The sequence below is a fragment of the Lacerta agilis genome, chromosome 9 (genome assembly GCF_009819535.1).
Source record: "Lacerta agilis isolate rLacAgi1 chromosome 9, rLacAgi1.pri, whole genome shotgun sequence".
Taxonomy (NCBI): domain Eukaryota; kingdom Metazoa; phylum Chordata; class Lepidosauria; order Squamata; family Lacertidae; genus Lacerta; species Lacerta agilis.
The window spans coordinates 13438081-13462990 of NC_046320.1; the positions used below are offsets into that span (position 1 = coordinate 13438081).

Here is a 24910-nt window from a genome sequence, read left to right on the forward strand (position 1 = left end):
TAAACAAAAGCCCGGGGCTTCTTGGTTAACGTGAATAGAAGACAAAATAAAACAATTCTTTAAAAGGATAGTTAAAAAGACTTTTCTTTAAAAAACCTTAAAACTCCCTGAAAAGAATCAAGTCTTCAAAAAAGTTATATGATCTAAGGAAATCTTCAAAAGAATCTTTCCAAAAGAATGTAAAAATTATAATGTAGCACCTTAGAGACCAACTGAGTAGTTTTAGGTACAGTATAAGCTTATTTGTGTTAGTCAGTTAACCTAGATTTGCAAATTACCTAAGCCTTAATATAGAAATATTTTTGAAACATAAAGGAAATAACTTACACTTTTAAATAAACAAAAGCTACAGCTTCCTAAGAGAACGTCACTTCTTCTTTTTTGAAACTTTGAATTGTTGCTTTCATAAATTTTATGAAAGGCTCCAAACAGCAATATAACCTCAGAACATGTGACAGAAGATAGAAAACAATTTTATTTTCATTCCATGCTGTAACCATATAAAACCAAAATGGCCTAAAGATTCATGATCTAAAGGTGAATCTTTATTCCAGTTCCATTTATACACACGTTATATATGGAAAATAATTCTATGTAATATTCACCATAGTCGGGTGGTAAACAGCTGTTCAAATAAAGTGTTATATTTCAGTGCCTGAAACCCGCTGCAGTGGCATCCCTAACGTACCACACCTCTTTACTTACCTATGGTTGCCTTCCATTCCTATAGAATGGTTGCCATCCATTCCTATAGAAAAATAAAGTGCTGGGCTTGGGGACAAATGGCAAGAAAGTACAGCTGAGAATGAGGGCTGTAACTGCCACTGAAAAAGATCCCACCATAATATTCTTGCAGTAGACAAGTCCAGCTACACACACACACGCACACACACCCCTATAATAATAATGATGATGATGATGATGACCATTTTGCTAACAGTATAATAAAATCTGCCACATGGAACAGATGCAATAGTATTACAGGAAGAAGTATGTCCCATGCCTTTATTTAATGGATGCACAAACAAAATCTGAGCAAGAACAACTGATTCGGTTAAAGAATCGCTGGTAACTAATTGCCCAAGCTCAGCCTCCTCATATAAGTGGGCTGACAGGTATGTAGGGTGGCATAAAACCATTAAGCTTCTCTTTGATCTCACAGCCTCCTGTAGAACCTTTAAATCAATGAACCATGAAGCCACTCCGCTTTTCCTATTTACAGCACATAAAACTACTTTGGGGTGCCTGACACATTGCTACATTAGAGATCAAAGCTAGGGGGGTTCTCCAGATCCAAGCAAGATATTTGTGAGGTTTATTCTCCCCCCACTGCCACCCCCCACAAACTTCTTGCATACATTTGAATACCAAGAGTGGACATTTTTATCTAGATTTTAAAGAAAAGCCTCATAAGTATTTTGTAGGAACTAAAAATAAATAAATGGGGGGAGCTAAAGTAGGTCGCATGACGTCCAACATTTTTAATGTTAGTAGAATTTTATACAATATTACCCCATGCCTTGTAAAAACCCAAGGTATCATTTCTGGAAATAGATCGCTAATCTCCCGTTATTGTAGCTGCATATTGTGCAGAGTTGGAAAGAGAAGCATGCAGATAATCCAATATTTCAAATCTATGGGATTTGTGAGAGCCGCAGCACGTTAACATTTTCCCTATATGTGCATATATGCACACAAACAGGAACAGAATAATTTCCCATGAAAGATGCATCCGATAATGATTAATGTGTTCAGCTTAATGTTTGCCACATTTATGCCACCAACTTTTGGAAATGTAACAGAATACAATTACTGTATTTTTTAAAATGGGAGTTCAATACATTTTGTTTATTTGCAAAAAAAAAACAAAAAAAAAAAAAAACACCAGAAATCACGGCTGCAATTTCAGTTGGGGAATATTCAGGCAGGTGCAGAGGATTTTGGATAACTTATTGCTTATAAGAACAACTGTTCTGCTTATTTCCTCTTTCTTTTTAGAATTACTTTCAGGCATCAACTTCTTAAAGCCAACAGAACCTGTCCCTTTGGTATGAAGACCTAGTACGTGGATCATTCATTTATTTAGAGCACGTCATTCAGCCTACAGAACTAGTGATCAGAAATGCAGGTGTTCCTGATAGTTTATTTGAGTAGCATCTACCCTTGCTTCCCTCATCAGTTGTTTAAAATTTAAAGCAACCAGTACTGCAGAAATTAAACGTTCAGGGTGTTCTCATGTAGAATGAACCTGGCAAAAGGCATTTCTCGAACCTCTGAACAATACAAATTTATTTGGAGAAACACATCAATGATTTTAAAGGATGAAACATCTTTCATCAATTTCCCCCTCCCCCAACATTTCTGTAATATTTGCTGTTAATATTCTATGTGCCTTTCTTCTAAACTGGGATGGAATGTGCAAAACTGCACACACACAAAAAACACAAACAAACAAATGGCACTTTATCTGGCATTTATATATTCCCATTTCCTCTTGCAATTAACCAGCCTGACAGTAAATAACTCCGCAACACCATCAAGTGGACAAAGTATAAAACTGAATAAAAGCCAAAGAACTTTGCTTGGTTGCCTTATTTTTTTCAGTGTATGTGCTAGGTGGTTACCGGTATAATGTGAACATAAGGCAACAGCATTGCCTGGGCTACGCACCCATTTTCCCTCCTTTTCACATTTACAGTAACATCATTCATAGATGACCCAAAAAGAGAAACCACTGAAAGCACACAATCTTAAGTGAAGAACTTTTCAGGTCCCCTTGTTTTTAAATGAGAGATTTAAACAAGAGTTTCTTCCTCTTGAGATCAAAGAAGCTTCAAAGTGCTTTAGTTCGGATAGGATAGATTCTACTCTCAACTCAAAAAGTGTATTCCTGGCTGTTATAGTGATGGGAGAGAGGTGTCGGTTTTGGGTTTTTTGTTTGTTTGTTTGTTTGTTTTGTTTTTGTCTGAGTGAGGCCAGGTTCTTTTAAGAAGTTAAAAAAGGCTCTTTGTAATTTTGCAAAATATACTCGTTACCGCATGAAATATACTCCCTGATGCTGATTTTCCATTTAACTTCCTAGTTTCCAAACAACTGAAGGTTTTGGCAGATTTTTTTCTGAACACTTGGGGGGGTCAAAAGAAAGTAATTTAAAACAACTGTTGCTGAGACATTTCATTCCTAATCTGCTAAAACAGAGCCAGGCAGAGGATGATAACAGGTGGGGGAAATCCTCTCTGTTGGGGATAATTAAGATGGAAATTCCCAGGTGTTATTTATGTATGCTATTACCGAGGCCTTGTTTTCTTAGCCCCAAAATGGAAAACCAGTGAGGTGAGGTCCCAGCTGAAGAATGGCAACTTAAGTTGACAAAATATGCACAACTTGCAGACTTAACATATAGAATAAGAGAACAAGAAGAACATACGTCTAAAGATTGGAAAACGTATATTGAATATATGGGAAATAATTGTATACAGCTGAAAACGCTGGCAGCATTAAGGTAGGATTCAACAGTATAAATAAGTTTTGATTGATGCAATAATGCAATACTGAATGGGATACGTTTTGTAAAATATGCAGGGATTTATGGTATGTACAAATGAACCCATGGAAAGAGAAGGAGGGAAGTCATTGCTATTTTAAGGATATAAAATGAGCATTTTAAATTGCAAAGCAGAAAATTTAGCCCTCCCCTATTGTTTTATTCAAGTTGGCAACAACAATAGCTGTTATCACTCCTCGCCTCCTGCCCATGCGCAGCTCTCACACAAAAAAGCAAAGAGTGTGCGTGATGGAATTCCGAGCATGCACAGAGCGCCCTCGGCTTCCCCGCGAGGAAGTTTGGCCCCTCCGGGCGCCCGTAGTTTCCATGGCAACGGCGACGGGCAGCTGCGGCCTGCGCGGATTCCCACGCCTTCCGAGGAGCCGGCGGACCGAGGGAGGCGGCGTCGGCGTCGGCGTCGGGTCCCGGCGAGGGAGAGGCGCGCTCCTTCCCGCCAGTCCTTTTGTTTTCCCCCCCGGGCCGTAAGTCTCCCCCGCCGCAGGTAGGTGGCTCGTCGTCCCGCCCCGTGGCGTTAACGGGCGAGGGAGGGAGGGAGGGAGTTTGCCTAGCGGGGTCCTGGAAGCAGGGCACCCCGAGCATGTGCAGAGCGCCTTCTCCTCCCCACCCCCTCAGCGGGGAAGGCGAGGGGGTGCCCCCTAACCATGCGCAGAGCGCCTTTCCTCCCCTTAGCGCTGAAGAAGGTGCGCTTCCCTGAGCATGTGCAGAGTGCTTTCCCCGCTTTAAGAAGACGGGGTTGGGTTTAGCGCTTGCGCCGCTTATGGGCGCACAAGACTCCAGGCCAAAGGCATTTATTTTCTTGGCCCCAAGCATGCGCAGAGCGCCTTTCCTCCCCTCGGCGCTGAAGAAGGTGCGCTTCCCTGAGCATGTGCAGAGTACTTTCCCCCGCTTTAAGAAGACGGGGTTGGGTTTAGCGCTTGCGCCGCTTATGGGCGCACAAGACTCCAGGCCAAAGGCATTTATTTTCTTGGCCCCAAGCATGCGCAGAGCGCCTTTCCTCCCCTCGGCGCTGAAGAAGGTGCGCTTCCCTGAGCATGTGCAGAGTACTTTCCCCCGCTTTAAGAAGACGGGGTTGGGTTTAGCGCTTGCGCCGCTTATGGGCACACAAGACTCCAGGCCAAAGGTATTTATTTTCTTGGCGCTGAGCTCCGCTGGGGTTCGGTAAGGTTTGTTATCCCCTGCTGGATGAGTAGCCTTGTCTACTGCAGCGCCAGGCTCCCTTACAGGTGGCGCAGGGGAGCCCATAAGCCAGGTGTGAGCCTTTTGTGTTGCACCTTTAGGCTCCAGGCAGAAAGGTTCATCTTTCACCTGGCCTTTGGCCGGTTCACATCCAATTGGTGGGCGGGTGGGCGTTTATTGGCTTGTTTTTCTTTGTGTCTTTATATTTTTATTTTATCTTGTGGACTGCCCCCGAGACCTGCAGCTACAGGGCGGTAAACAAATTTAATTAATAGTCATAATGATGCTCTCACCTTTGTGCACCTCCAGCCACTGGTGTTAAAAAGAAAGAACCTCCATGTTCTGGCACCCTATCATGAGCAATTAACTGTATTTTCTGTGAATTTGCTTCACCCTTTTAAAAGGTCAGTTCATAATAACTAGGCTGATGGTGATGATGAATTAAATTTGTTCACATTTTATGACTTTATGGGCTTATAGCTGCAATAAATTTTGATTTGATTTGAATTTGTTCACCGCCCTATACCTGCTGGTCTCAGGACGGTTCTGACGCCTGCAATTTCCCCAAATGGGGGAAACTCAACTACACCACCGGCAGGAACACATATATAGTATTGCGGCAATAAGGCTTATTGCCTGTTCCGGAATCTCCTACCCATCAGTTTCATTTCATGACTCTGAATTAGTTTTAGCAAGACAGTGGTAAACATCATTATTCCATGTAAATGTGATTAGGATTGTAGCTACAAAAGTTAGACGTTGATTAATACAGTACTTTCGTTTGCTTCTATGTTATGGACTTTTGTGTTTTTACATTGTAACTTGCCCTGTGATCCTCGGATGAAGGGTGGTATAGAAATGTTGATACAGGCAACCGTCCATTTATGCGGGAGTTACATTCCAAGGCATATACAGTGGTACCTCTGGTTATGTACTTAATTCGTTCCGGAGGTCCGTTCTTAACCTGAAACTGTTCTTAACCTGAAACACCACTTTAGCTAATGGGACCTCCCGCTGCCACAGGGCCGTCTCAAAGGGATCGTGCGCCCTGGCGCGACGATCCCTCGGCGCCCCCGGTGGGCCGCCTCTCCGCCCACCTCCCTCCCGCGCTGGCCGCCCCTCGGGAGGGGGGGTGGGCGAGCGGGGGATGGGGGCGTGGCGCTGCAAGCCGGCCACCCTCCGGCGCCCCAGCTGGAGCGCTGGGAAGGGCGCGCAAAGCCCCGCGCTGCTCCAGCGCCACGTCCATCATCCCCCGAGGGGCGGCCAGCGCGGGAGGGAGGTGAGCGAGCGGGGGATGAGGGGCGTGGCGCTGCATGCCGGCCACCCTCCGGAGCCCCAGCTGGAGCGCTGGGAAGGGCGCGCAAAGCCCCGCGCTGCTCCAGCGCCACGTCCATCATCCCCCGAGGGGCGGCCAGCGCGGGAGGGAGGCGGGCGAGCGGGGGATGAGGGGCGTGGCGCTGGAGCGGCGCGGAGCTTTGCGCGCCCTTCCCAGCACTCCAGCTGGGGCTCCGGAGGGTGGCCGGCTTGCAGCGCCACGCCCCTCATCCCCCACTCGCCCACCTCCCTCCCACGCTGGCCGCCCCTCGGGGGATGATGGACGTGGCGCTGGAGCAGCGCGGGGCTTTGCGCGCCCTTCCCAGCGCTCCAGCTGGGGCTCCGGAGGGTGGCTGGCTTGCAGTGCCAGGCCCCTCAGGGCGGGGGCAGGTTGGGGAGGGGGCGCCCGGTATGCCGGCGGGCTCGCGGGGGCGCCCCTGGGGGGCCTGGCGCCCTGGTGCACCGCGCCACCTGCCCCTATGAATGAGACGGCTCTGCGCTGCCGCTGCACCGCCAGAGCACAATTTCTGTTCTTATCCTGAAGCAAAGTTCTTAACCTGAAACATAATTTCTGGGTTAGCAGAGTATGTAACCTGAAGCGTATGTAACCCAAGGTACCACTGTATTTGAATCACCATTGGAAAAGCCTGCAAGCATCCTGTTCTGCCCTGCACCATTCCATCCTTTTATTTTTTGGGCTTTTGTGGTCATTCCCGGGTTTGGTGCAATGTGCATGTACGTGGTTGCGCAAATATTGAACACACATAAATGAGGGGGTTTCCTGTAAATACTTTGTGCCATAAAAGAGCTGCCTAAGATCCATCTACAGATAATGATCCCCTTTTGGTTAACCCTACAGGGATTTCTTCAAATGTCCATAGATCCATAGGACTCTTATAAATGCAGATTTCCTTCTGTTTAATAGCCCTTCTATTTGAACAGTCCCTTAAGAATTTGTGCTACCAGGATACAAATGCTAAGTGACACCAACCAGTATCAATTTCTCTTTGTTCAGGTGTCTCTACAGAGTATCCCAAGGAGGTATGCAGCAAACCAAGAAATGTGAAGGCACATGTTTGAAAAATGGAGCAAGTGGTATGTCTTTACTATTCAGTGACAGCTGAACTGTGTTTTATTTACCTGCCTTATAATACAAATTATTTTTCATTAAGAATGTAAATCCCATCCCTGCTTTCTTCTGTGGGGTCTTTTTTTGTTTTTGGTGCCGCAGGAAGTAGTGGTAAAAGAATGTCTTCAGGTTCTCAGATGGCTGAGAAAACTGTGACACAGAAAAGAAAGCCGTCACCCACTGCATCGACTTCTCCAGATCCTGTAATTAAGCCGCAGCCCAGGCCCAGTGACAGACTTAATCCCAAAACAATTGATCCGGTAAGTACAGGCAGAACTTCTGGTGACTACATAAAAATGTTAGCCCATTTCTTCAGCAAATTATGCAGGTGATTTTTAAAAATGCAGAGAAAAAGGGAGAATAAGGTGATAAGCACAATCTCTGCTGAACTGAGTTAAGGGTATCAGAATTTGGGGAGCAAATCTCTGCTGCTCCAGAATACTCCTTGCCATTCCCACCCTTTGATTTTTTTTCATTCCGTCCCCACAACAGTCACTCAGCATTCAGTGCCATCTTCCCATTCTCATTCCTCCTTGGCTGGCTTTCTTTTCATAAGTGATTTTTAGAAGCAGCTTTGCTGGCAGACACTTAAGTTTGGAAATTCAGTTGATTGCCCGCTCTTGCACCTCTGAATTCCAAGGTATGCAGTAAAATATAGCCTTAGTTTGGAATCCTGGTTTGGGATTTTCTGTATCTGCAGTCACAAGTTTTAGCGGATTTTGCCTTGTAAAGCCGCCGGCTCCCTTGGCCTGAAAGTGAGATGAGCGCCGCAACCCTATAGTCGCCTTTGATTGAACTTAACTGTCCAGGGGTCCTTTACCTTTACTGCTGGTGGTCATGATGGCATTTTGTATGAATGGTTGCCTTTAGTAAAACTGTACCTGCCTCAGATGGCAAAAGTGAGTACTAAATAGCAAGATAATGTCTATATTTCCAAGTTCTATAATTTACTTGGAAATTGTTTTTTTAAAAAATAATAAAGTACATTCTCAGAAACAAAGAAGTGACTCTTACAGGTGAAACTCAAAAAATTAGAATATCATGGAAAGGTTCATTTCTTTCAGTAATTCAACATAAAAGGTGAAGCTAATATATGAGATAGACTCATGACATGCAAAGTGAGATATGTCAAGCCTTTATTTGTTTCAATTGTGATGATTATGGCGTACAGCTGATGAGAACCTCAAATTAACAATCTCAACTTTGGGGTTTTCATCAGCTGAACGCCAAAATCATCACAATTATAACAAATAAAGGCTTGACATATCTTGCTTTGCATGTCGTGAGTCTATCTCATATAGCTAATGAAAACAATTGCTTACATAAATGAACTTTTTCACGGTACTCTTAATTTTTCGAGTTTTACCTGTATATGACTGTTCTTATATGCATGCAGTAAATTATGATATTCTTGTAAAAGTGAAGCATCTCTGCTTGTCATGGGAGGTTTTCCAGGCATTAGATACACATTGCTTTGCCTGCATTTACTCTTTATTTTTATTGTTCTGCATTCAGATTATTTAAATTTACATTTTTGCACCTTCTGTTCAAACTGTTGTATATATGCTGTTTTTGAGATCAAATCAAAGCTAAGCATTTCAAGTCCTGTTGCTTTTAGGAGACATTTAAGGACATTTAAATGAATCTTGAATTAATATGGGACTTGGAAAGCATTTTTTGACATGTTTTAAAAATAAATACAACTGAACTTATCTGCCTCTTGGCTGACTAACTCATTTTCATCTCTTTATTCTAGTTTGGTTGTCAATCAAGGGCTCCTTCTGCCTTTGCTGCCATTTACTCTAAAGGGGGAATTCCTTGCAGGTAAGACTTGGGGGGTCAGAAGTGGGTGAAAATAAGGAACCTAGTTAAACAATAGGCTTTCTATCATTGGTCAACATTCTGTGAAGGCTTTTGGTTTGCTTACCATAAGAACAAATGTTCAGAAGGCATTATTAGGTGTGTCACTCAATTGCTAATGGGAATGACACTAAGGTATTGCATGTCCCTCAGTTCATAACTGGTAGGAGGATGTGTGAATATTTTTTTATTCAAAAGCATGATATGTGAGGTGAATGTACTACCAGTGATGTTTTATCTGGCTGCTGATTTACACATGGAAACCGACACTTCATGTTGTTGCCATCAAATGATGAACATCCATGTGTGAACAGGCCCTAAAAGCCTCTACTGCAGGAGTGGTTGACCTGTGGCTCTTTGGATGCAACTTTCATGACCCCTGACCTTTGGCCCTGCTGTCTGACTGATGTTGGATATTGTCCATAATTGTATTAAAATAATCTATTTTGGACAGTCTTACATTTTTAATAAGAGTCTGTTCCAAATTGGTGGTGCACCATGCCTGAAAAATATCATACAAAATATACCTGAACTCACACAGGCTTAGTTCTTTTGGAACAGTATTTTAGGATCTTTGGCATGAAGTGGGATCAGTACAGCCATGCCTGATCATTGATTCTTAATTTTTCTGTTTCAGGTTAGTTCATGGCTCTGTAAAACACAAATTACAGTGGGATTGCCGTCCTGAAACGCTTCAGTTTGATCCTCTTCTGATAACTTTGGCAGAGGTGAACTTTTTTTCCTCTTATTTCTTTAGAATCAAGCTGAAACTACCCTTTCTTGTTGCATGCTTTGATAATTTGTTGTTTTTAAATATGCTGGTCATAAACCAAATACTCCGTTTGAATTCATTCAAATTGCAACAAAAAGTGGGAAGTAGCTTAAAAACAAAGCAAAGTACCCGAGTGTTAACTCTCCTCTTTAATAGATTAAAAAGTTGGGGATATTTGTGTAAGTAATCTTTTGAAGAAAAGTAAAGACTGCAATGGTGAGCATGTCTCCGGGGTGAAGTCAAACCGCTGCATTAGCAGCACCGAAGTGACCTCCCTGGCACCCAGGCCTGGGCAGTCTATATGGAGGTCCTGGGCTACCCAGACGACATGACCCTGCTCTTGGCTATACATAATCCAGAAATATAGCAAGCTGGTAGTGTTCCGGTCCACTGAGCCACCTGTCCCTCTTCCTCATCATAACACGGTATGATCTCTGTTGATTGCCCACAAACTCTTGTTCTATGGGAAAGGAGGTTGGGGAAGAAAAAGCTACCTGCATTAATATTGGCCACAAACCCTGGCCTATGTGCCTATCCCCCCCCCTCTCTCTATATATAAAATTAAACATGTCCCTGTGTGATGATACGTTTAATTTTTTTTTATAAATACTTCATTGTCACAAGGATAATTGGTGAGCCATATATTAAATGTTTATTTATATAAAAGCATTTATAAAAACAGTCAATAAATTATCACCACTATCACCACCATCATTATTATTTGTTAAGAAGCTTGTTAAGGTTTAATGTTTTACTATGTTTTTATATATGCCCAGAGTGGCTGGGGCAACCCAGTCAGATGGGTGGGGTACAAATAATATTATTATTATCAATATTTTTTAAATCGCTAAGCGGCTCACTTGCTGTTTTGAAATAGTTTTTTCAGTATAGCTGTTGCTATTTAGTTTTAGTTTACTATTAGCTGTTCCAGTAAGTTAAAATAGTGTTCTGCGCTTCACAGCTGTATAGCCAAGAGCTGAAAAAAATGTTTGCTAGAGCAGTGTTTTTCAACCACTGTTCCGCGAGATGTTGCCTGGTGTGCCGTGGGAAAAATTGAAAAATTACTTTATATATAGTCAATATAGGCACAGAGTTATTTTTTTTTAACATTTTCTAATGGTGGTGTGCCTCGTGATTTTTTTCATGAAAAAAAGGTTGAAAAACACTGTGCTAGAGACCTTGCCTTCTACACAGATGCATTTTGCATATCTTCCAAAAAGAACAATACTCCATCTTTGCTGCTCAGTCTTGGATATCCATAGTGATCCCACATTTTTTTCCTGTGAGCTTTGCTCAGCCCTATTTCCAAATTGTGTATATTATCTTGATTAGTGTGGTTCATTCAGGACTGCATTTGGGTGTGCAGTGCTGAATATCCTTTTGAACATCTACATCTGACCTCAGTTCTGTCTGACAAGAAAAGCCTTTTTAGTGTGCTACTGAATTCACTTCCTAGAGGAAACAGCCTGGAAGTCAATTACCAAAGATATGAGTTTGCTCTTGGCGTCTGCTTTGTTCAGTAACCCATCCAAATTACATAATTGGCATGTTTCGTTTATCTTCTGCATCTGCTAAGAGTGTGCAGATATATCATTATAAGCAATAATTGAATCACATCAAACATACATTTTGAGCCTCAACAGCGTGTCAAATTGAATATTACATTTTAAAGGGCTTTCCAAATCTCTGTTTCTGATTTGTGGAGAGAGAGAACACTTCTGAACATCCCTAACAAATAATCTGGTGTGCCAGGATTTCTGAGGCTACAGTGGATCATTCAGTCCTGAAATCCGCCTGTTCCTGAGCTTCAGCTACAGGAACTGTTGAGCCACTGGGGGCATTTCTCCGGTGAGACCTTTATACACTGTGGGGCAGAAGCCTTTTTCAGGACTTGAGTGGAGGGGGCTGCTAGCAGTCAGTTGTGCCCTTAACTCCTCATTTCCAGGATTGTCTAAATAGGGTTCTGTCAAGGAGGGGAGAGACTTCATCAGGCAAGGCCTCCTTCCACCTGCCTTGCCCCACTCTCTAGTCTCTGCTTCTCAATTTGTATTGTATTATTTTATGTACTGTGGCTTGCCATTGTTTTGTTGATTATAGTTTAGAAAATATTTATTGTAACTGTTGAGTGGATTTCTGTTTAACTTTTATATGTTGATAGTATTTTATACTATCCTAATGATGGTTGAATGTTACTTTTGTGATGTATGTTGCTTATTTTAAAGTTATGTTTTGTGTTGTTTTTATGATATTAGCCACTCTGAGTCCGGCCTCAGCCAGGGAGGGCAGGATACAAATAAAAAGTTGTTATGATTGTTGTTGTTGTTGTTGTCTAGTGGCAGCTAAGGTTGTGTTGTTTTGTTGGAGTTATACAGGATACTGTTCTACCTGTTGAAGCACAAGCAGAAGGCCTAGAAATAATACTGATTGTGTACTGTTCCTGAATAAATGTAGAAATATATGGATAAACAAAATGAAAGTGAGAAAATACACATGTTGAGAAATTTCGGTGTGTAAGATTTGCTTAACAACGTTATGTTTGCTGGATCCACAAGGTGGCACAAGTGTGTTTTGAATGCCTGTAATGAAATGGGCATAATATACTTTTTAGGAGATATTTGTATTTTTATCAGCAGAGATAGTGGGCAGGTAGAGCTTACTATGATGTTTTTATTTCTGTGGCAGGGATTAAGAGAAACAAGGCATCCGTATACATTTGTATCCAAGGAGGGCTTTAAAGAATTGCTCTTGGTCGCAGGTGCTGCTCAGAAAGCCATTCCGTTGTTGCCACGGCTAGTTCCAGTATTGAAAGCTGCTCTGGTATGTCTCTCCCATTTGGGAACTCGTATACACAACGTATTGTAAAGTTTCAGGGATCAGTAAATTTTAGGTGGCCTTGGTGTACCAAATATTTGCAAAGCCAGGACATCTCCCTACCCAGAGAGCAGGGTCTTTGTCCCTGGCCTCATGTGGCATTTGGAAACTCAACACAGGTTTGGTGACAAACCAGGGTACTCCTTCTGTGTCCAGCCCAAAGCCAGAGAGGGGCAGTGACGTGGGCAGCCTCTCTCCCTTTTAGATGGCCGGAGCTCCGAGCTCCAAAGAGGCGCAGAGTCAATATTTCTTCTGCCCAGACATATTGATTGATTGATTAGATAGATTTGTAATTTGCTTTTTGAAAACAGTCGTCACATGGTAGCTTGCAATATGCATAAAGTACAAGTCAAAACTAGTGAGGTACAGTGCGGGCACCTGTCAGGTGGCTGGAGCTCAAAACCTGACAGATGCAGTTAAAAGTCCCCAGTGCAGCTCTGCTGTCCCTCCCTGCAAGGGCCACAGGAGTAGCTGTGATACTTTCATTTCCTTGCTTGCCTGGTGGTTGGAACTCCAGCAGTCACAGGGGCACACGTCTGTCTCTGTTTGAAGCTGGAGGAGGGGCATGGAACATCGTTCCCCCTTTGCAATTCCAGCGTTGTAAGAGAGCCTCCGTCTCGCCTGTCTTCGCAAGGCATAGATGAACCCTTGCAAGCAAGTTTGTTGAGCCATGTATAGTTTTAACCATTCTTAGTTTAATCGACATTGGTTAGAATCCTCGGAACATGTGCACAAAACATTGACTCAAAGGTGTGTGGAAGGTAAAAAGATACCCACAGATGGCTCGATTGATCTGGATTTTAATCCTGCACTGGAGGTTTTCAGCAATTTAGACTGCCCATGTTATATCTGGATTGCAACTGCTATTAGCATAGAATGGTGTTCAACCAAGTTTTACTCAGAGTAATCCAATTGAAATTAATAAACATGAAGGCGTTAGAACCATTAATTTCAACAGGTTTACTTCAAGTAAAGTAAAGAAGCGGATGCCAACGGCTGCACATAAACAAAATGCAGAGATCCCTGCTCAGAAGCTAATAATAATAATAATGATGATGAATTGAAAGAGGATTGACTTTGAAAGTGCAATCCAAGTGCACTCAGAAATATTCTCACCCCATTATGCCACAGCAGTATTAAAATCCCACCACATACTTTTGTTCTTTTCCCTCCTGCCTACATTGTGAGCACCATAAACCATTGCCACTTCCACCTGCTGTTTACGTTGCTTACCTGTGCAGTAACAGACTGCTCAACCCTAATTTGTTCCACCTCCTGGATCGTGTAGACTTGATCCAGTAGGTGGGGTGGAAAGGGTTGTGCAGCTTGTCAGTAAATGCATTGGGGAAGTCTCTTTGTAGTAGCTGTGGGCTAATTAAGCTTCTGTATGGTGGAATACCTGTTTATGGTGGTTTGTGATCATTGGTTACAAAAATTGAGGAAGCATTACTTATGATCCTAGCCCTCTTTAGACGCTTCTGTTGGACATGTAAGGGCCAAAAGTGTGTAGTGGGCTTGTCCGGCCCCCAACATCTCCATGAGTGCTATCCGCTCCATCCTGACAATTCCACATTGCATAGAAATGTCCGAAGGGACTTTCTATGCATGACTGGCTTAGAAGTCTCCCCACAATCAGTCAAAAACCTGGCCTTACCAAGTATTCTTGAGATGCAGAATCCAGCTTTAGTTGTGGACAAAAGACCCTTTAAAATAATTAGCACTTGATGATGTTGCCTAACTCCACTTAATCTACATTCTAGTAATTAATTTAATAATAATAACAGCAACTGCCTAATTGCAAGGGGTTATCTATCAGTGCTTCTAATGGGATTTGTTCAAAGTGTTTGAAGACTTTAAATACTGCAGTTTTACTGTCAGTGTTTCTGCAGACAAAGCAAATAGTTTTTATGGTTAGATCTTGGCTGCAAACCTAAACAGGGTATTGAGGAGTGAGTCCAGTGAGACTTACTTCTAAGTAATCATATATAGGTTTATGTTGTGATGAATATTTAAAAGTGTTTATTTAAAGCTGGTGAATACATATGGGTTGCAGTAAAACAGTGCTGCATATTTCAGAGTAAAAACCCCAGATAAATATTTTTCAATCTTGCTGGAGCATAAAAACAATCAATTTGGTGCATGCTGTGGGCTAATCATTTGTCTGGTTAATTGGTTTCCCCCTTTATTAAAGGCCCATTCAGATGGCGAAGTATTTGAAAGGGGACTGAATGCTTTGATACAACTGAGTGCTGTTGTTGGCCCTGCGCTTAACGATCACCTGAAACATCTACTTTCAAGTGTGAGTACAATATTTGGCAGTGGGTTTCTTGTATTTGTATTCTTGTATCCTGAGAAGCATTTCATTTCAGTTTGTGGCACATCATAATCTAGATCCCATGAGCTAATATATTAAAAGCATGTTGGCATTTTCACATTTCTGAACACTGCTTGTGGCGTGCCTATTGAAGATGGTCCTTCAGCCATGTTTTGCAGCATGGAAGGTGCTTGATAGCCCCTGTCCCAGTCTTCCAATTCCATGCAAGCAGCAAAATGAAGTTTATCAAGCTGCTCCTGTTAGGGCTTGCATTCAGTTTCTTAAGTCACAAGTTGTGGAAGCCTCAACGTGTAAAAATGCTACAGTCCCTCCGAATCTGTGAAATTAAGACTGCCTCTTATCAGTCATTGTTACCAGGATGCATCAATAACAATCTGGTTGACGCTTCTCCATTTAATGGTCACAACAAATAAACTCACTATTGCATTTTACTTTTGCCACAGCTTTCAAAGAGGCAGATGAGCAAAAAGTACAAAGAGCAAACTACAGATGCCTTACAAAAGCTGGAGCAGTATGGGGGGAAGGTAAGCTCAATTGATTGGTCTGCTCCCGTGACACATCTAGGTGCGAATCTGTTTCTCCTGTTGTCTTCGCGATCTCATAGTGTTAGGTTAAATCCATTGCATGCAGTCAAGTTGTCATACTCTGATGATGCACGATCAAGTTACAGTTCCATATTGTAATTCTCCATAGTTTGGAGAGCAACGTAGTAATTACACTTACTTAAAAACATTTTTAGTTTAGAGGTTCTGCTCTTGGTGAAGGGCAAACTTGGCAGTACAAAAATGCCATGGTATTGATGGTTCTGCATTAATAGTAACAAAGCAGTCAAAAACAGGCAGCCAATATGGTTGTCTCTCTAGGTGCTGTAGACTCCCAACTCCCATAAGCCCCAGCCAGCATGGTCAACAGCCACTGATGGTGGCAGTTGTATCCCAGAACCTCTGGAAGGTGGCATATTGTCTATCCCTGGTCTAAAATACCAGTTGACGAAGGAAAAATAATCATAGTTTGCATTCTACATGTTTGTAGTTCTGGACCCGTTTTGATTTCAGATACAGTTTATTTCAGCATAAACCTAGTACCTACCATATTGAATTCTCGTTTTTATCAACAGGAAAGTTTGATGGTTATAAAAGCTAAAATTCCAACTTACTGTTCAATCTCCTCCTAAAGAGAGATGCGACGAAGAGCCTCCTTGGAACTATTTGGTATTACTTATCTTCCCCATAGTACACTGTTGTGTAATCTTTCAGGGAAACAGGGATCAATATTTAAAAATTAGGGAAAATGTTAAGAGCGAATATGCTCAAGACGTGTAAATTATGGAAAACACCAGAAATGATACTTCCACCAGGAATTGCAAATCAATTTGTCTGGTTTATTACAGTCAATAATAGGGATTACCTAGTTTTGTAAACTATACTTACTTGCTGTGTTTACATGTTGAGGTGTAGTTAGGTATGTTTAGCAACTGCAATGAGTTAGAAATAAAGGCACAATCCAACCATAAGTTAATCACTATTAAAAGTTATGCTGACTTCAGTGGGAAGTTAAAATCAATAGGAATTGAAGGTGTTTGACTTTGCCTGGATTGTGCTATGATTAATTTATTTCGACCAAGAACTAACTCACTGCTGTGTCCATAGAGAAAATTATTTTTATACTGTCTAGGGGAAAGCCTTCTTTCCCAAAAGGTTCTGGATAGGAAAATATATAAAGTGTGTTTCATTGAACTGAGACCTCTCTTAGTGCAAATTGTTAACATGCTACACAACTGGTTTACTTCTGCTTTGAAAACATAGAAATTTCAAGTATTAAAAGACAACTAATATATGCTTCAAGCATTAAAACTTTTATATTAATAAAAGTGTTTGTGAATGTTGACTCCATGTAAGCTCTTTGGAAAAACAAACTGAACCGCCATTCTGCATTTTTCATTTTTTTTTTTTATTAAAGTGCACATATAATTTTCACAAACACTACAGCAAATTTCAAGTGTACATGTATTGTACTACTCATATTCCTACACTGGTGATAGCAGAGCAGCCTTCAACATGCCTCATTCCCATCTCTACACCAGAATAGATGCCTGCTTTATTATTTTTTTGCAAAAACAGTTTGCAGCTCTCTTTGGACTTCTGTAAGCTCTTCAGATCCTTTATGCAGAAATGTCGCAATTAAGGTTTGCAATTGTCTGGTACCAGTAGTTATATGCTTGTGGGCAGGCATGTAAAAATGATTTGAATATGTTGGAGGGCAGGGGGGAAGACGCCTCTTTGCTGGCTACAGTTCAACAACGATGTCTGTAAAAGGCAGTGAGGAAAGTAGAAGGGAACCTGCTTGTGCCCATTGCTGTTCCATCCTGACACATGCTTCTTCCCTGTAGTAGCCTTTAAAGGAAAAAAAAAGTTCCCCCCCCCTTTCAAAAATCCCATTACCACCACTGCTTTTACATAACTGTTCTAATGAACTTAAGCATCTTCCACCATAGTCGGAGGAGGCAACAGGAGGAAAATAATTTCATAACTTGCGGTCTAGTGTCCAGCATGACTCTATACCGCTATGTATCCTGAGCAGTGAGTGCTTAGAAACTTACAAATACATTCGTTCCTTTTTTACTAATAATTTTTGGCCAGTCCCACAGGTAGAAAGTAGTAGTTCAGTTCCCTCAGGTAGTTGCTTTAGTTAAACAAAGCAGCGCTCATTGTAAGCTAATTTCTATCCTTTATGTGGGAGCATAACACGTTAGTTAAAATTCAGACAGAATTTTACATAAACTGGTGATCTTAAGGACAGAAGATGTTAGCCATAGGCAACCATTAAATAAATGGATCCAGTAACCATTTGCTATAAAAAAGAGAACATTCTTTTATAAAATGGGTTGATTGTGAAGTTAAAAAAATAATTGCAGGTTACTATGCAAAGATGCTCAACCCTTCCTTAGGTGGACAGATTCTCCACTGAACATAATGGAGTCTGTGTGTCTTCTGGGGGTGTGTGGATTAGATGACCGTCAGGGTCTCTTGCATCTCTACAATTCTATGATTGTGTGTGTGCCTGGGCACAAGCATACATTTGACAAGTATGCTGTGTGCTCCATCATTATGGGGAATAGGGCACATGGGCAGGCTCAATGCATGCAGACTTCCCCTTTCCAGTAATGATCTGGTGTGATGTCAGCATAAGGGAAGGCAGAGTAAACAGGACTCTACTGCACACAAGGAGGATTGTGCCCAAACTGCAATTAGCTGTAATAACCTTTAACTGAGAATTGTGTAAGATTGTCTTAATACACAAGGGAGTATAAAATGAAAGAGTTTTATAGCTAATAAACTCATCTAATAGAAACAAGTAACAGATCCTGCCCTCTTCCTCTCTCCTGGATCTCTTCTATGAAGTTTTGGATGCAATAATTCCGTTTTCATTTTGGTTTCTTTGGATTGTTCTCTGAATCAAATGAAGTTTTTTTTTTTAAGGACAACTACGTGAGCATTGTTTAAGAGAACTATTTTACCTCAACTACTGGAAAAATATGGTCTCCGTAGGAAGGTTTTGATCAAACGAAACTTATTTGCGTTATACACATCCGTGTAAAGCTGAGCAATCCTGATTTATGGTAAAAGTGGCAACAGCATTATGGATTTGTTGTTGCAGGATTGTTCATACCGTCCATTTATTGAAGAAAGAATTGCGTGGAGTTAGATCACATTTTCAAACAGCTGCATGGAACGCATTATATTTTCATCCTGTAAGAAAGAGACATTTCATCTGAGAAAGAGATTTAAAATCTGAAAGTGAAAAGTCAGAAATTATTTTAATCCAATGAAAATTTTCCTCCTTAGGCTGAAAAACCACACCCTTTATAAATTTTCGGTGTCATAAGCAGCTAGAGGTTAGTACCTACTTTGGCTATGTCCAAGGGCCGTGGTCTTCCAAGTGGGATTTTGATTATTTTCTTTGACTAGTAGATTTCTCTTATGCCACCATCACAAATCCCGCAAGCCTGCAGATTGTGCAGTTTTGTTCTAAAGCCAAGCTTATATGTGATGCAGGCCACAGGTCTGCTACACAGCCCAGTGTTCTATACAGGCCCCAGTACGTTTGAAGACACAGGTCTGCTGCTCTTACACATTGTTCTGCTAATATTACCTGCTGCTTACAGTCTATCACAAGTAATTTACAGAGAAAACATTGTGGGGAGCTGCTAAAGTTTGGTGATGGCATACAAGCACAAACCTAAAAATTAAACATGTAACTCATACTGGGTCTGTCTATCAAATATACCTTGCTGTTTATAGCAAAGTCTTGATAAAACACAACAGAGGCAACAGGCATAGAACTTTGTAGGAATTGGCTTAAGAAGTTCCGCAACCATGTCAAGCTTCTGCTGCTGTTCTTGGGGTGCGCCAACAACTGCTACTGCAGAAGAAGCCAGTGGGAAACCTTGCCGTCACACAGAATGTGCAAGAAAAGGGGAAGGCCAAAGAAACCCTTTTGGAAATCAAGGGGAAATGGGCACTCAATATTCTACACAGTTCATTGGTAAAAGGTAAATTTCTTCTTCTTTAACTATTCTTGGCCAATGAGTGCAAAGGTATTGGGATTATTGACAGAATAAAATGAACAAGCAAGTCACTTGCCTAAGTAAAATGTTGTCTTATCCAAATGAATTAATAAGCTACTTTAAATACAGTAAGCCTGCAACTTACGCACGGGCTATGTTCCGGGCATCACGCCTAGAGCCAAAATGGCGTATAGTCAAAGCATATTGGGATCAGTGGTGGGCGGGACTGCCAAAGTCATAACCCCAAAACATTGCCCCGTTTCTGCCCCTATTTATTTATTTTGCCATGTGCATAAAGATGAATGAGCACAAGTTAAAGGTGCATTAAGTTGCAGGCTTGCGGTATAACATATTCAACAACTTGAATTTAGGGTTTTTGCTGTTTTGCTTTGACATGATTTCCATCCTAGTGTACGCCTTAAAACACCTGGTTATGAGCCTACCAACTGTGCATTGATTTTTCCAGCGCACTTTGGCTACAGGGGGGAAAGGGAAAGCACCTGAGTGACTTTGCCAAGTGTTAGATATGACTTTGGCAGAGGAAGGGATACAGCCTTCCTCTGTGTTCTATTTATACTGATGAAATGGAGAACAAAGAGACAATTCTCCAGCTTAGAGAAATTGCCTGGACAACCATTGATAGGTGAAGATATATATATATATCTCAAAGATCCTTCTCTGAAAAGCAACTGTTCTTTTTTTTATTGAATATGCCACTGCTGCTTCAGTCTTTATGGCATCTCGTTAAAATTATTTTGGTTTACCGGATATACATTTTATATGTTTTGACATTTTCTCATATAATTAAGGAGAATGTTGAGTGATCTCCGAGGCATGCCCTGTTGCATGTTAGAGAAACACTTGCTGGATATTGGATTCTTATTGATTCTCACAGAAGAAAACTGTGAATGTTCAGCCTGGGGGAAGGAAGACGGGGCAGAATAGGCTGACACTATCTTCAGATACCTGAAGGGCTGTCATATAGAATCAGATGAAGCCTTGTTACCAGATGCCCCAGAGAGGAGGACTAGATCTAATGAGCTAAGTTGCAGGAGGAGGGAGATTTTGGTTACATAAACAACTTCTTGGTGTGGGCAGTTCAACAATGGAGCCGGTTCTGTAGAAGTTCTCCCTTCCTGGTAGTCTTCAGGCAAAGACTGGACCTACATCTGTTGGAATATGCACTACGTCTGGATTTCTTGCACTGAGCAAGGAGCTGGACATGGTCTCCCAATAGCCTTTCCAGCTCTATGATTCTATGAAATAATAAATGTGTTTTCTAAAATATGGACAATTTGTGAAATACCGTACATGCCGCAGCTTCATACTGTGGTTTTGTATTATGTCATAAGAGCACAGCACTATGAATATACCGGTTACTCACTTTTTGGCAGCTTTCAATGAATTCATCTATGGTGACTACGCCATCTTTGTTCTTGTCCATTTTCTGCCAAAGAAGAAATGCTTGCTTAAGTAATGTCGTTCTCTGGTTAAGACTGCCGCCTTTCATTTCTATGAGAAGCCAGGTTTGGGGACAGGTGACACCATAATGGCTACCAAAGACACAACTCCTACACTTGCCGACATTTTATATTTCTTTTAACAAAGGAAGGGCATTTGCTTAATCAAATGAGTATAGGCAACACAGGAAGAAGAGCAGGTTATATAGCCACACTGCAAACCATCAATACGATAGCTATCTGACCATTTTTTCACCTGGCTCTCCCCCCACCCCACCCCCCCATCGTACCTACCTGGAAAAACGTTTCCACGTGTTGTCTCGGGGCATCTTCTTTGACAACAGGATAAGTGCATTTCCCCATCATATCATATATAGCTTTCATAATATCCAGCATTTCCTGTCAGGGAGGGAACGAAACATTAAAGTGAGCAGGAAAATATGCAGTGGAAAATGCACAATTGGGGAAAAAACGAGTTGCATTTACAAGACAGAAGCCTTGCTAGCGTAGAAGTGGAAAACCTTCCCGAAAGCAATGAGTAGGTGTTTCATTTGCAATGATGAAAAAGTAGTTGCTGGTGCTTGAATACATGAACTGCTAGAAACCCCCCAGCTGTCTTTTGCAGTGGGAACACATTTTCATGTAGAAACGCCGTCTCTGGATAAATCAAATGTTTACAGGCCTACGGAAGCATTTTGTCTGACCTACAACACACTATTTCCCCATATATTTCACCTGCATCTTTCAAAAGCAATGTAAGAAATGGCCATCAGGTGGAAGCAGAAGACTGATATACACTCCATTGTGCCTCTTGTTTCAGGAATCGTCATAGCAAACCCCTCCCATTATTGGAATGCTGAGTGAATTCCATTTAAAGTAAGGAGACTCGGTCTTTATACTTAACAGAGATTCATTTTTCATTGAAAAGAAAACCCTAAACAAAGTCAAGCAGCTGGTGTGGACAAATCTTGATTTAAATTTACTTTCAAATTGTTAGTGCTCACTCCCTCTTGTAAGTTTGCTGCCCTGCCGCCTTTTCCCATACTGAATTTTCTTCTCTCCCTTGTTTGGAGAGAGTCTTCTTTCCGAGTGAGTACTCAAACTTGCAAACGTACACACACACGCCGACAGAACTGGAATGATGGCAACTTTAGCACTTGATTTGGCTGTTTGCATAACTTAGCCTGGGTGGGGAGGTGACTGGAGCACATGGAGGGGATAACTTGACTGCAGAAGCAACCCAAACAGATGCTTGAAGCAGCAGCATTTGACAGTGTTATCATGGGACAAGTGCACCACGAGATCTCGCACTGGAGCAGAGGTGAGTGAGTCCCAACGTCCTGTGTACAAGGGATCCTGGCATTCGCGTCTTACTCAGACTACAGCCACTTGGGATAGTAGGAAGTCCCCAGTCCTGGAATTAATCTACTAAAACCAATAAACAATGGCCCCGTTACATGCAATTAATGACAACTTTTTCAGATTACAGTGAGTGAAATGGTCTCCTCACCTCTTTAGTTATACAGCCATCCTTATTTATATCATACAGATTAAAAGCCCAGTTGAGTTTTTCTTGCACCGTCCCCCGGAGTAAAATTGAAAGGCCCATTACAAAATCCTGAAAGAAAGCAAGATGGTGGATTAATAAAATATCTATTTCCACCTATTTAGCTGTGAGTCTTGCAATGCAGAGGTTTGAACTATAGTTCTATTGTCTCTGTGCATGTGTGTCTGTGATTGAGATGCAAAATTTGCCACCATAACAATACTGCTTTAAAAAAAATATCTGGAGAAACAAAAGCCAAGCAAGGTTGTCCTCAAAACAGAATGGCAGTTTTGCCTCCCTCCCTTGCATGGAACGGCCAAAGCATGAAAGCTGACAGCCCAAAGGCTAAATAAACCAATGGCTAAATAAACACTGAATTCTCCTGTTGAAATCAGATGGGCCCAAGAAGTAGCTAACCCTAGTGAAATCTTTGTTTTGTTTTTACAATATATGGAGCTCTCCAGTGGCGTAGGAAGCTGCTTGGGCACCTGGAGTGGCAAACCCAGGGGCGGGGTGTCGCTGCGTAGCACGCATGCGCAGCATCGCTGTGTAGCACGCATGCGCAGCGTCGCTACATGCGCGCTACATAGCGGGTTGCCGGCAGCAAGCTGCAGAGTGAGGCTTTTTACCAGGCAGCTTGGGAGGCGCCGTTCACCTCTGCCTGAGCAGGAAGAAGCAAAGTGGCGGCCACTGATACCCCTCCCTGGTCTGCCCCTCGCCTACGCCAGAGCAGGAAGAAGCAAAGCGTGCGCTGGCCGAGCAAGTGAGCGAGCAAGAGAGGCTTTTTACTGGGCGGTGGGGCTCGGCTTGGGAGTCATGGGGGGCGCCGAGTGTCACCCCCTCCAGGGTGGCACCCGGGGCGGACCGCCCCCAACGCACCCCCTTGCTCCGCCCCAATGCTCAACCACTTGTATCACGGCAAAGCTATATATATATCTAGACAGAACTACTCCAGCATAAAAAGCTCAAAAAGTATAGAATCATAGAACTAGAAGTGTAAGGGACCGTGGGGGTCATCTAGTCCAACCTCCTGCCATGCAAGAATCTTGCCCAACTTAATTCCAGTGTTGTGAGTTTAAGAGTCTCATGCTCTACTGACTGAGCTATCCCAGTTCTGGCAAGGGGGAAAAGAAACCCAATAACAGCAACAAAGGCCGAGCATGCAGGACTGGCCTATTGAACATATAGTGAGTAACTATTTTATTACAGAGAATTCCTGATATCAACGAAGTTTATAAAAGTGTAAAAACAGCTGTGGGTCACCCTGGGATTATATATACTGGAGGGTGGCCTAAAATAAAACAAACAATAAGTGGTACATCCAATTTTGTATGAGAAAGTAGTCTTCTTCTGCACTTGTGTGTTAGCCTATGGGCAATAAACTCAATTAATTTAGTAATATAGAAGCTTCAACCCAAGAGGAATAAAAGTGATCTGAAAGTTACTGGGAATTTATATCTCGTATCTTAACAGAAAACAGAAGTTAATTAACAGGGCTCAATCAAAGGAGGTGAAATGCTCTTTTGCATAGTCAAATAAGCAGGCATGTAAGAGCCTTACAGTGTGGGCAAGTCCCATTAAGGTCAATGGCTATAGGGATGTGGCCAATGTTTCCTCTTGGTCTGAATTCTACAGACTAGTCTTGTGCTTTGCTGATGGGACTTTTCAAGATGTTTTTAAGCCTTGCTGTCATTCTAAGTATACCCCTAGCACCAGGGGCGTTCCTAGCCCCTTGGCTGCCCGGGGCGGGGCATCGTGACGTGTGTGCGCGTCATGACGTCATGACGCACGTTCACAGCGCGATGCCACGCCCCCAGGAAAAAAAGAAAGAAACATAGCAGGCGCTTGAGAGCACCCGCTTTGCTCCCCCCTTCCCTTTCAGCTTCTTTCAGCGCCGAAAGGGGAGAAAAAAAGGAAGCAAAGCGGCGCGTTCAAGCGCTGGCTTCGCTTCCCCGCCCGCTTTCTCTTTCGGTGCTAGCTGGGCTGTGACTCTTGTCACCCCACGTGCCGCCGTTCGTTCTGTCGCCCCGGGAGCAGCAGCACCGCACACACTGTGCGCTGCTGCTCCCACGGCGACGGAGCGAGCGGCAGTGCGTGGGGGTGACAAGCGGCGGCCCCTCCTGCCACTCCCCACGCACCACCAGTCACCCTGGGAGGAGCAGCGCTGCACGGACGGGGTGCTCGCTCGACTAAGCGAGCACCCGTCCGTGCAGCGCTGCTGCTCCCGGGGTGACGGAGGGAGCGGCGGCGCGTGGGGGTGGCGGGAGGGGCCGCCGCTTGTCACCCCCACCCGCCGCTTGTCACCCCCACCCTCC

General features: G+C 42.7%; 2 protein-coding genes across 11 annotated transcripts in view; one reads left to right on the plus strand and one right to left on the minus strand.

Moving 5' to 3' along the window:
• The first annotated feature begins 4025 nt into the window (after window positions 1-4025).
• Window positions 4026-18777, plus strand: PACRGL (parkin coregulated like). Of its 2 annotated transcripts, none has more exons than XM_033159540.1 (9): window positions 4026-4040; window positions 7068-7150; window positions 7287-7444; window positions 8941-9008; window positions 9682-9772; window positions 12499-12633; window positions 14879-14986; window positions 15466-15546; window positions 18680-18777. In XM_033159540.1, the coding sequence occupies exons 2-9, from the start codon at window positions 7099-7101 to the stop codon at window positions 18725-18727; spliced, it is 741 nt and encodes a 246-aa protein (XP_033015431.1). In that variant the 5' UTR covers window positions 4026-4040; window positions 7068-7098; the 3' UTR covers window positions 18728-18777. The 2 variants fall into 2 exon arrangements, with proteins under 2 accessions (XP_033015431.1, XP_033015430.1); XM_033159539.1 differs by lacking the exon at window positions 18680-18777 and adding an exon at window positions 16140-16909 and having other exon boundaries at window positions 4026-4041; window positions 7069-7150.
• The window catches only part of KCNIP4 (potassium voltage-gated channel interacting protein 4), a 359055-nt gene continuing 351096 nt past the window's right edge, over window positions 16952-24910 (minus strand). For 8 of the 9 annotated variants that reach the window (XM_033159529.1, XM_033159533.1, XM_033159536.1 and 5 more), the window contains 4 exons: window positions 22560-22667; window positions 21344-21448; window positions 20974-21036; window positions 16952-18771 (listed from right to left, as the gene is read on the minus strand). In XM_033159529.1, the coding sequence (XP_033015420.1) occupies window positions 18724-18771; window positions 20974-21036; window positions 21344-21448; window positions 22560-22667 (324 nt within the window). In that variant the 3' untranslated portion in view covers window positions 16952-18723. The remainder of the gene's footprint in view (window positions 18772-20973; window positions 21037-21343; window positions 21449-22559; window positions 22668-24910) is intronic. The other variant, XM_033159532.1, reaches the window with a different exon arrangement.

Coding starts and splice junctions, on each gene's coding strand:
- PACRGL (XM_033159539.1), top strand. CDS start 7,099: ATGCAGCAAACCAAGAAATGTGAAGGCACATGTTTGAAAAATGGAGCA. Junction 7,151..7,286: donor TTTGAAAAATGGAGCAAGTG/GTATGTCTTTAC, acceptor TTGGTGCCGCAG/GAAGTAGTGGTAAAAGAATG. Junction 14,987..15,465: donor TGAAACATCTACTTTCAAGT/GTGAGTACAATA, acceptor CTTTTGCCACAG/CTTTCAAAGAGGCAGATGAG.